The 11,923-nt window shown below is 56.8% G+C and overlaps 1 protein-coding gene across 1 annotated transcript in view; it reads left to right on the top strand.

Annotated features, from left to right (window-relative positions):
- The first annotated feature begins 7,601 nt into the window (after positions 1-7,601).
- The window catches only part of MRC2 (mannose receptor C-type 2), a 28,033-nt gene continuing 23,711 nt past the window's right edge, over positions 7,602-11,923 (top strand). Inside the window, exon 1 of the mRNA XM_075775286.1 lies at positions 7,602-7,774. Within this exon, the coding sequence (XP_075631401.1) occupies positions 7,684-7,774 (91 nt within the window). The 5' untranslated portion in view covers positions 7,602-7,683. The remainder of the gene's footprint in view (positions 7,775-11,923) is intronic.

The raw sequence follows: 11,923 nt of genomic DNA, 5'->3' as shown, positions 1-11,923 counted from the left end.
TTTGCTTGGCTCTTACTGTTTTGCTCTTGGTAGCAGTGGCACGAGCTCTCTTGCAGTGGCTGCATGGAGGTGACATGGGACAAGATGAGGAAGAATGGAGGAAGGTTGCATTCAACAGTTCAGAGCGGTGAGGTCTCCCCATTGGAGCGGGGAATCCCTCCCCATGCAGGCTATTGCTGAAAATTAGCAAGGCTTGCCTAATTACTGGCATTGATCTTGTGATGGAATATCGAGACAGACATCCAAGGTGGGTTTGTCCTTCATTTCCAATAGAATAGCAGCTGCCTTAAGAAGCTATGTACGTTCAAGCCACAAAACCCACCTTTTTTTGTGTCTGTTGATGAAAATTTGTGTTGCACTCCCCTGCCCTGGCTGGTTGTGCCACAGGCTGCTCCCCAGCCTGTGGACACCCGGGGCTCTGGTCTCAGTCACCCAGAATAACCGTGTTGAGCGGTGATGAGAAACTCAGCTCCTTTAATTTGTTACAGCTGAGTCTTGTCAGCTTTAAAAAAAAAAAAGCCACACAATAGAAAATGAAAAAGGACCTTGGCAGCTGAAGATGTTGAGTCTGCTTATATCTGGACTTAATAACCAGGGAGTGCCAGTTCACAGGCCCAGCTCCTCTGCTGGCATCTCCCAGCCTCTGTGTGGGGCATCCCTGGGCATCCCTCCCATGAAATGGGGCGGTACCTGCCCGCCAGAGTCTGGTTCCTCTGGAGGAAGAGTCAAGTAGGTGGCCATCATGGTTTCTCTGCAAATCTGACATCACCCTCACTGCACTTGAAGTTAAAGTCAGCTTTCGGCTGAGCGTGAGTGAAACCAAACACCGAGGGCAGCTCGGCTCCCTCCCCGCTGCTGCAATTGATTATTTTTTTGGCCCCCTGTGCCAGTTTTGATGATGGGACACAGATTTGGGCAGGGGGAGGCGGCAGTGGCAGTTTTTCAGCAGCAAATGCACGAGCATCCTACAGCAGCAGTCAGGCCTCTGGGCCAGGTACCCACCAGGCGTGCGTGGGAGCAGGGGTGTTTGTGGGATTACATGCTCAGTTTGATGCCAGCGTGAATGAGATTTACTGAGGGCCTGCCTCGCTGGATACTTCATCTCCTATGTTAGTGGTTAAGAGTCATGCTATGCAATGAGCTTCCTTCTGCCAAATGCGCCAGTCCCAGTTTATTTTGTGACCTGGCAAACCCTCAACAGGTTTGCTACCGCTGCTGCTGTCCCCCTGAGTTTTGCTGCCAGAGGATGTTATTTGCTGGGTGTTATGTGAGCCTGGCTCAAGCAGCCTTGAATTAAACCTTCCCCCTCCCAGCACAGTGGGAGGGGAGGAGATTTGCAGCACATGGAAGCAGGACCCAGCGCAGCCCTGACTCCCACCCAGCCTGGAGGTGCCTTTTCTACAAAATGCTGAGGAATCTTTGCACCAAGACCCTGAATTTCCACTGCCGCACGTGGCTGTGCCTATAGCCTCTGCTTTGCCCTGGCGCTGCCTGCGGAGCCCGCGGGGACAGCCGGGTGGGTGCCCTGTGGCCATCGCCCTGGGTGGGGGCAAGAGGCCAAGCAAACACGGAGCTGCTCGGCCTCCCCTCGCCACGTTCACATCCAGGAATGGGTGTCTCGGTCACAAGGACACTATTGTCTGTGCTGGGCGGGGGAGCGGGAGCTGGGACCGGGGCGTAGACACGCTCTCATTTCATGCGTGTATGGGGGCGCAAAGGATGGAAAAGCCGCTGGCGCGTGCTGTCTGGTGAGAAGCTGCAAGCTGCTGCCAGTGCCCTGCGCTGCTCCGTGCTCCTCTTTGCTCCCAGCTCTGCATCTTGCTGTGGGTTGGGTTGCCGCAGCCTTTCTTCTCCCTCCATCCTTCAGCTGCAGTTCAGCATTTCCATTGCTCCTTATTTCTAAACCTTGTCTGGCTGCTGGATCAGCACAGGGGAGGCTCAACGCTTTGAGCTGGTCCAGTAAAGCCTAAAAATAGAGGTTTTATCTTCCCCACCCATGTGGGATGAGCCTTGCCAGTCCACAGGCAGCCCTGGCCTGGCACCACTCTCCTATCCACTGTTACTTGGGCTGCAGGGATGGGGCAGAGGAGTGCAATGGTCCAGCTGGAGCTAAAAAGGCACGGGATGGAGGTAAAACTGCAGGGATGCTGTGGGGAATAGCAGGGTGAAGACAGGGAGGCTCAGCCTCGCGTGCAGGCCAGATATCCTGTCCCCACTCAAGTAGCCACGGGGAACGCAGGCAGCGGGTTATAAGGTGCTTGGCTCTGGTTTGCATTCATGGGAAGAAAAAAACCCAGAGCTCTGCTCAGCCCTGTCCTCTCTTGACCGAAGCTGCCGGCTGCGCAGGAGCCACGAGCTGGCTGGGGTCCGTGGGACACAGGCTGCCGTGTCGGCAACCTCCTCCTGGCCTGGCTCAGCTCTGCATCGAGATCAGGGCTCAAATCCTGCTTTCTTCAGCGTTGGCTCATCCCGGCTCCTGCTAATCCTCAAAATCCACCTGCTTGCATCCAAACCTGGGAGACTGGTTGGGACTGATGCCAAAACCCCTCCAGGCTAAGAGGACTGGTGAGCTATGGAGGTAGAAGGGGATGTGCCGGTGGCTATGATGTAAGACAGTGGCAGAGGTGGAAACAAAGCATCTGGGGCCGACTGTGTGGCCGCTGGACCACGCTACTCCTGCTAGAAAGTGCCATGGGACAGGGTGGGATCTCTGCTCCCCGGTCCCATCCCTGCTTCCAGCAGGAGGAATATGCTGTTTGGGATGTGCTGTCCTCCACCGCTCTCCAGCTGCCTTCCCTCCCCACTTGCAACCCGGCTCTGCTAATTTGCTCGAGTCATGAGGAGAAAGTGTTTTTCTAAAAGGTGAATTTCTTGCAAATGTTTGGAATTCCTCTCTGCTGCTTTTCAGGAGTCCTGGGGAGGAAGGAGAGGCAGCGGGCTGGGAGCGCAGCACTGCTCCCCAGGCAGCCCCCGGCCTCATCTCGCCCCCGTGGCGGAAGGGCAGGGATCTCAGCCCTGGCCCTCCTAGGGCTGGAGCGCCCTGAAATTCCTTGTGGCAGCTTTGAGCGAGCACATCTGGTTTTAATAAATTATTTGCAGCTTGAACTTGCCTGACTTTTAAGGGCTGCAGAAGAGAGAGCAGCAAAAAGCCCCGAGAGCCTCGGTGCGGGGCACCCACAAAGGGACCCTCTTTGTGGTGCTGGGAGGGATTTGGGGAGGGGGTCTGGGCTGACTGAGCCTCTGGAGGGACTCCAGCAGCTGGCAAAGCCCTGTCTGCTTCTTGCAAGAGCCAAGGGGACGGTCAGTTTGGAGGCAGGGAAATGGCCCTTCTTTTTGGCCAGGATCCTTCTACCCACAGCTGAGTGTCGAGCAAAGCCAGGGCTGATCTTAAAAACTGTGTCTCTGTGCTCACACGAGGAGCGTAGGGAGCAAACTGCAGTGCAAGCAAGGGTGCCTCCCCAACACCCCCCTGCTCAGTAGAGCCCCAGCCACCAGCACCGAGACCCCTCTCCCAGCACTGAACCCACTGGCACTTGGGAAAACCAAACCCTTGGGAGCATCAGTGCCACCAACGCATCCGATGGCCACGAACGCACCTGGGGCGCGGAGGAGCTGAGCCCCCTGCACAGTGTCTCTGGGCTCGTCCCTGGAGGGAAGGGTGCAAATTCAAATGGGTGCTTTTGGGATAAGTCACCCGCTGTACCCGTGCGGGTCCCCACTCTGCTGGGGGATGTGTCAAGCCCCAGATCCCAGTGAGGGGACTGCCAACCACCCCTCACTGCCAACCACTCCTCGCTGTCCACAGTGCAGAGCCCAGCAGCAAACTCCGAGGGGAAGCCTTCTCCATCGCTGGGACTGGGGCTGTCCTGGCCATCCCTCGCCTGTCTCCAAAGAGTGGAGAGTGACGTGGCCTTCCCCTGCTGCTGCTGCCGGCGCGGGGGAGAGAGGAGCCAGCAGACGCCAAGACGGCCTCTTCCCCAAGCAGTGACCTCAGCGCAGCAGTGCCTGCCAGGTGGGTGTTGATTTTGGCCCAGCCGGTCCTCTTCAGGGGCCAGGATGAGGCCGAGGCAGCACGGACAGAGGGCTGAGCTCGTGGCAGAGCCTGGCAGGTGCTGCGGGTCCCCAGCGTGCGGGCAGTCCCCAGCTGCAATTGCTGCAGCGAAGCAAAGTCTGTGGCACCGGCAGCCCCTCGATGGCTGCTGCCTGCGGGCAGGGCTTTGCTCTCCAGCGCTGCTCTCCTGGAGCCCCTAGTCCTGCAGAGAGCCATGGGATGGGGGAACACACTTGGAAGAGTACGATCGAGCAGGACATGCAGCCTTCCTGGCTGTATAAAGTACCCCCATATCCTCCCCAGGCTCTAAAATAGACCCTTTGGACCTGCCAGTCCTCGGAGGTGGCTGATGGGTTGGTGTGGATCCTTCCTTCAAGGCATCTGCCCTCAAGCCTGGTGCTAAGGACACTGCTCTCATGGTCCACAGGTTCCCAGATCCTGTCCTCTAACGCCTCTGGCACAAGCAAACACCAAACGTGCCCTGTACCAGCCCAAAACTCAGTAACTCACAGGGTGCCTTGCCAGCACCAAGCACCCCAGCTTCAAATCTGGGTTTTTCTTTCCCATCCTGGATGGCTGGGTCCCACAGCTCGTTAGTGACATTTTCCAACCTGTGGGAAGCTGCACACCACTGAGTGACCCATTTTCTGCCAGTGCTCCCAACCAGGGCAGACCTGCAGCCAAAAAGGTGAGTGAGTGGCACAGATCCATCTCCAGAAATATTTTCCAATCCTTCTGCAGGATGACTTTTCACTTGAGCTGATGCGATTTCCCCCTGTCCCGCTGCAGCCCCTCCACTGTGACCGTCCCCATACGGTATGTTGCTTCAGCCAAAAAATAGCATTTATTTTTCCAACTAGGGGACAGATACAGATGCTCTGACTGCAGGAATTGGCTGCAGACACTGCATTTCCCAAGCACTGGGTAAGCCCAGGACAAGCCTGTCGCTCCCATCCCTCACCCGGTGCAAAGAGCTCTCTCAAGAGCGTGGCTGGTGGTGCAGTTGCTGTTGCCTGCACACAGCCGCATCCCCTTGTCTGGCAGCAACTCGTTAGGGCCAGAGAGGTCAGACAGCTTGGAAACCTCCCAGGGGAAGAGAAAAATGCATTTCCTCCTGATCTGCTCCAACGAGTAGCAACTCAACTGGTGCTAAACCAAATTAGGAGGAGAGTAGGTGAGGAGCTGTTGGCCCACTTTAGAGGAATTAATTATTAGGAAGTGCTAATTAGCTTCTAATCAAATGTAGCGTAGGGGCCTCCAAGACATGGGATGAACCAGGCCAGGAGGTGGTGATGCTCTGTGGGATTTGTAAGCCTTTCAGCTCTGCTGTGTTCCCCTCCTTCAGATGGGATTTGCCTCCTGGGAAAGGGATGTCTGGGATGGATGGAGAGTCCCACTCATGGGAGTTCACAGCTCCATCATCTCCAGCTGCCGGTGCCTTGGTGGGTGGCATCCCCCAGGAACGGTCCCCACAGCTTAGGGATGGGAATGAGGATCTGGTTAGGTCCCTCTCCTCCGGGCTATCGCACTTGCTCCCTATGGGCAGCCCCCGGCACACGTCCAGCCATGCGGGGTGAGTGAGGCTGTTCTCCCAGCGCTGCCTCAATTAAAAAATAATCCTTGGCTTAAAAAAACTCAACAGCCCAGATGCTGATGTGCTTAATTGGCCCCCACACACACCCCAGAGGGTTTGCATCCCCAAAACCCGTCCTGGTACTGGTCTGCAGGCCCTTCCTGCCTTGCTGGGAAACAACAGATTCATTTATTTTCACAAGAATGGCCAAACAACATGTGGCTGGCTTACATGTGTCCCCCCGCATCGTGCTGTCTTGGGGCTGGATCCTGCTCCCCGCTCAAGGGAGCGCTGCCATAATCTTGGCCTGATTAAAAGCATCGTCTTGCCTGAATTTTGCATGGCAAGTCTGTGTGTCAAGGTCTGACACACTTGCACCTGCACTGCCCGAATCCCTGGAGAGCTTGAGGAGGAGGTGAGACTCCCACATCCTCAGGGATGCTCCCATGGGATGGGCACCATGGGCATTACCCTTTGTGCACCGGTGCAACCACACCTTTGCACTGTGCCATGAGCTTTCCTACCTCCCTGCTCAAAGCTTTCTTGATTGCTCCGGAAAGGGAGGAGAACCAGCCCTCCAGAGGCCAGGCAGGGTGATGCCCAGGTGAGCCACTGCCTGAGCAGTGCCCAGCTGCCTAATGGGGACCTTTTTCCTCCCAGGTTTCAGGGATTTGGGGATTTTATTTAAATCAAGAAAACTGCGATGCTGAATCCCCTCCAGGTGCCTTGGGGTGACCTATTACCTCCAGCCAGTCCTCCAGGAAGGGATGAGCAGCTGCGCTCAGTTCTGATGGTTTGAAAGGCGAGTGGGCTTTAGCACCAAAGAACACCCCCCCAAGCAGGAATCCATGATGCCTGTGTAGCTCCTGTTGCAGGGGGCCTCCTTGCACAGAAACACACAGCCTGATGGCCGTGTGAAATCGGGAAAATGCTGCTTTCCAGTGTAAGCCCTTTGCATGGCTTTGAGGAGGCTGGGCAGCCCTACCTAGAGGGTAGGTGTAAAAAAAAAAAAAAGTTTAAAAAATATTTAGAAGTTTTTAACAGCTTTTTATATACAGGTCTCATATATGGGATATATCCACATCGGATACTGTGTGATGCTCTTCATCCTATGCTCCTCAGCAGAGTACCAGGAAGCCAGAGTGCTGCACCAGCACCCCTGTGGCTACAGGGACAAGGCTGCTCTCTGGGCAGGGTGGGTGGAAGGTGCAATGAGCTGTGTATGACCTCAGCATCCCCCATCCACAGGCGAGACGGGAGCTGCCCAGCTCTGCTGCAGGGATGGATGGAGGAGGATTCAGCTGGCTTTGCTCGAGAATACTGTGCTTGGGATGATGTCACCCCTTCAAACACCCAGAGGTGCAACCCAAAACACGCGGCAGCAGCTTGCAGAAGCCCTTGGCTCCTCTCACCAGCGGAGGTGGACTCCCACGCTGAGGTCCCAGGCAGGGGAAGGCGCTCGATCGCAGTGCACTGAGACCCAACGCGGGGCTGACGGCACCGTGGGCATCTCCCACGCACCCTAGGCCTTGCTCTGGCGGCATCGGGGCCACCTGGGGAGCAGGGGGATGCTGAGTGCTCCCAGTGCGGGGGGAGCCAGCCCTCCCCGGCCAGGCTGTGCACCGCTCCTGCCATCCCCCCGCTTCACCCCCAACACCCCCCCCCCCCCCCCCCCAGCGCCGCCGAGCCCCGCGCTGTGCAGCATGACGGGGAGACACCCTCCGGGGCGCGGCCGCCCCCTCGGCGAAGCCCCCGGCCGACCCCGACCCCCGTCTGTCCGCTCCCCCCACCGCTTTTTTAGGTTGGGCCCACGGCGAGGGCAGCGCGGCTCCCGCTGACGCAGTGTCTGAGGCCGGCGCACACACTTCGTTTTGTTAGAGTTTATTTATTTATTTATTTTATTTAGTTTTTTAAACTTTTTTTTCCCCCCTTCTCCCCTCCCTCTCCTTTCGGTGTCCCTCCTCCTCCGTCTCACTCCCCGCCCGCCCCTCCGCCGTCCCCCGGCCCTGGCGAGGGAGCAGCGAGGCCCCGAGCAGAGCGGAGCGGGGCAGCGCTGGGCATGGGGCGCGGCTCGGCGGGACCGCGGCCCCTCCGCGCCCCCCTCTGCTGCCTCCTCGGCCTCCAGCTGGTGCTCGGCGCTGCGCACCCAGGTGGGACCGGGCCTCCCTTCTCCCGCCGGACCCCTCCCTTCCTCCGACCCCCCACCTCCACCGCTTTCCGCGGCAAGGAGCGAAAGCAGTGCGGGGAGGGATGGGGGAGCTCTCCCGGACGAGCTCGGCCCCGTCAGCCCGGCACTGCGGGGCGCTGCCCGGGGAGGGGGGCGGCGGGACCCGGGCGGGGGGGGCGGAGCGGGGCGCTTCGCTCTGGCGCGGCTCACATCGGTCCGATTTATTTTCTCCCGGGATGTTTTATTTGGTTTTATCGCGGTTTGTTTTACTTCACCCTCCTTCGGTCGCGGTTCGTTCCGCCGCGTTTTGTTTTCTCCAGTTTCGCCGCGTCGTGTTTTTTCCCCGTTCCGCCGCGTTTTCGCTCGCTTTTATTAGTTTAACTCCCCGCGCCGTGCGGCCACGCAGCGTCTGGCGAGCCCGGCGGAAACGCTTCCGCGGCCGCGGGGGGGCCCAGGGCGGCTCCGGGGGAGCGGCGGGGGGCTGGCGGGGGCCGCCGGCCGCAGCGCCCCGCAGTCCCGCTCCGGCCCTTTGTCTCCCCGGGGAGGGCAGTTCATGGAGGGGGGGGTCGGGAAGGGACCAAAGTCGTCTGTTGGTGTAGTCCTCCCTCTCCCATCTTTGACACCCCCCCTCCCCATCTCCCGGCGTGTTAATCCTATAGAAAAGTGCCCCGCGGGATCGGGGCCCGAGTGGGGTTTGCAGACTGCCTTTTTTTTTACCCTGTAACTTCTCACAATAAAGTCAACGGGTTGTATTTTTTCCTTTTTTTTAAACTTTCTGGAGACACCATGTGCCAGACGCCTGAGGCTCCTTGGGAAGGCCCCTGGAATTGCCATTTGAGACACTTTTTACCCCAGGATAGTCTAGCACAGAAGCGAGGAACTGCTTTTGTTGCTTCCTTGGATTAATTTGGCCCCACTGAGAAGACTTTTTTTTTTTAAAAAAAAAGCAGAATTGGCTACTTTTGCGTGAACAATAACAACTGTAAACCCTTGGCCTATTTTATTAGAGTACGTTTAGCAAATTCAAAGCAGATTTGGAAATGGCAGCATGGGAGAGCACTGTTGCTTTCCTCCCGCCTTGCCCCTGCTTTCCCCTCTTCCCCCCCCAGCCCAGCAGCTCCCTGGGGCTGAGCATCACAAGGGTCCAACCCTGCATTGCCGTGGTGCTACGGTCCTGTGCCACGCGAGGGGTCCAGCCCTGGAGTGGAGGCACGCAGCTGGGAGAAACTGCTTGTCTGATAGATGGAGAAAGGAGGAGGCGATGGGGAAGGAGACCCACGCACCCCAGGGTGTCCAGGAGAGTGGTCTCAGGCTTTGCTCCTGGTTGGAGACATCTCAGCCAAACCCCCAATTTTCCACAGCTGAATTCCTGTTAAACCTCCCCGTAATTTCCTTGAGGATGTGAATTTCTCCTTTTGGAGGTTTAAAGGGGGGTTACTTGATTTCGGCAGGGCTTAGCTACCTGTAAGGACCAATTCTGCCTGTTTCGCCCTGAAAAATGTTGGTGGGATCCAGGCCTGGCAAGTTCCACTTGCCCGCGCAAGCCCGAGGACAGAGGCACCTCTGTCCCGGCTGGTTTGCGGTGGCAAGGTGGGAGTGTGGTGGCAGCCGACCCCACACCAGGGCAGGGTAAGGAACAAGGCGGCTTTGAGCTCCCTCCAGCCCACGCTGCTGTGCTGCTCCCGCTGAGCATCCCAGCGGCGAGTGGGTGCAGATACCCTCGTTTCCTCCTCCCCACCCCAGTTTTCTGCTGCTCTCCCTTTGCATCGCCCCCAGCTCAGACCCGGCACAAGAAAGGGGCAGGGGATGCACTGAAGGAGGTGCCACGTCCGAGGTCCCCCAGGTTTGCAGCTTGGAAAGGAACCTCGCTAGGATTTTGGGATCGGGGTGGGTTAGTCCCAAGCATCCCTTGAACAAGTGGTCTTCACAAGGATGCTCTTGGCAGGGGCTTCAGGGGCTTGCGCAGTAGGTGACAGTGCTTTCTCTAGGGAGCTGTTGCTTCCTCAAGGGATTTGTGCCAAATCCTTGCCTCCGGGACAGCTGGGAAGCTGCAATGGGGCTTTTGACAGGAGATTTGTGGCTCCTTGATGGGATATTGCCACCGGTTGACCCATCTCTGCACCATCGCTTGCGCACCCACGTGCCTGTGGTGGGGAAACTGAGGCAGCAGCTCCCATCCTGCTGTGGCTGCAGTCCCCGTGTCAGTGCAGGGACGTGGCACTGCTGGTGCTTTGGATCAGCTCCTCCACCCATCCGGTGCCCTGTGTGGGACTAAGTCCCTGCGGCCGCAGGCCAAAGCTGCCATGTCGGTTTTGCAGCATGGGGAGGGGGCGAAAGGGACCCGTGGAAGAATTTACAGCCCGTAAAACAAACAGAGCAGCCTTTGCATGAAGCTCCCTGCCTCTTTTCCTCTTCGCAATGGAAATAGCTTGTTGCATGGCAAATGCAGCTCCACGGAATTATAACTCGGTGGTCTCTGGATTATGTGGCAGCAGGAAAGAGTAACGGAGGTGTCGGCTTTGCTGCTGGAAGCAGAGCGGCTCCGTGGCTGGCAGGGCGTGGGGGATTGCCGGGGACCTTGCCGCCCCAGCACACTTGCAGCCTCAGCAGTCGGGCGGGGACCCGGACGACACGTCCGGAGGAGGGATGGCTGCTTGCGCAAGAATTACAAGAATGAAAAGCAACAGAGATTTAGCCTGCCGTGCAAAACCGTCCCCTTCCCCCAAAGCCACCCAGAGTGCGCAGTGGCCCCAGGAGGTCTCCGACGTGAAGGCGCTGCCCTGGGACACCTTGCTGGCACACGAGAAGGGGTTTTCAGGCGTGAGGTCCCGGTGATGTTTAAAGCCACGTTGCTGGTTTCTCTCTTCCGCTTTCTGGCTGGATTTTGCATGTTTCCCTGTGGGGCAGAGGCACACTCCTGCCATCCCTCTTTCTTAAATGTTCTCCAGTGAACATTTTTGCCCCAAAGTCAAAGCAAATGGCAGCTGAGGGGGTACAATTGCTGTGTGCTGAATCGTCTTCTCTGGCTGATAAATCTGTAACAGGGAGACTCGCTCCGGTACCTCCGTGCATGCTCGGCAAAGGGCCGTTGCCCCACGTCGGCAGCTCTGCTGCAGGTCCCAGCACCGCTCATTGGTGCATCGTACCCTGCTCAGCTCCATCAAGCACGGCTGACTTGGGTGGGAGCGGGCGCATGTGCGGTGGCCGCCTTGCAGCCCCCTTGAGCCTGTCCTGACTCAGCCATTTCCTCAAAAGGTTGTTTAAGCAATTTGTAAAATTTTGTTCTTCACGTGCGGCTGAGAAGCAGGATTTTAATTAATTTAAACTGTGCCGAAACTGTGGAGCATCGACATTTTTCTCATTCTTAAGATTGCTCAGAGCCCAAAAGAGATCCACAGAGATGCTCTTTTTCTTAAAGAACCCATCTTTAATTAATTAAGGATTAGAAAATGATTAGCGGATTGACTTGCAAATTCTTGGGAGTACTATTTAGCCCAGGAGCGAAAGTTTGGCCATTTGCAGGAGGCACAGGGTGTTCTTCAAGCATGATGTGCCCTCCATTCCCATCCCGGCAAGAGCTCAGTCCTGCACCGCACCTCGTGCTGTTGCAACAGGGACGTAAATGGGATTTTCCGTGTCAAATGGTGCATTTGCAGGATGATGCTGAGACTGGGAATGGGGAGATCAAGCCCTTTCCTGTCCTCTGCCTGAATGCAGACACTGCAACCTTGGGCAACAGCCCCATTTACCCCAGTCTTGCCCTTCAGTGGTGGGTATGAGGCAAGCAAAGAGCATGCAGTGAGAAAAGCTTCATGTTAAACATTATTTTAATCTAACAAAAAAAAAAAAAAGCTGTGGGACACCAGGGGCTGGTCCTTGCTGTGTAAATGTGCTTGGGCTTGATGAAATGGGGATTCCCTGTCCTGAGACATCAATGGCACCACTCAGGGTGTTAATAGCAAGAGTGGTGCAGGAAAAACAAGGGAGGAGAAATATGCGGATCTTTTTTTCTTTTCTTTTTTTTTTTGGAAGTTTCTTTAGTAGTTTTGAAAAATTCAGGAGTTCTCAGCCAACTGTGCTGGAACCATGTCTATGGGCACACGTGTTGGGGCTGTCCCGCATGTCACATCAC

This window comes from Balearica regulorum, chromosome 24, assembly GCF_011004875.1.
Source record: "Balearica regulorum gibbericeps isolate bBalReg1 chromosome 24, bBalReg1.pri, whole genome shotgun sequence".
NCBI classification, from domain to species: Eukaryota; Metazoa; Chordata; class Aves; order Gruiformes; family Gruidae; genus Balearica; species Balearica regulorum.
The sequence above is the reverse complement of the archived record's forward strand: the minus strand, read 5'-3'. Positions and strand labels throughout refer to the sequence as shown.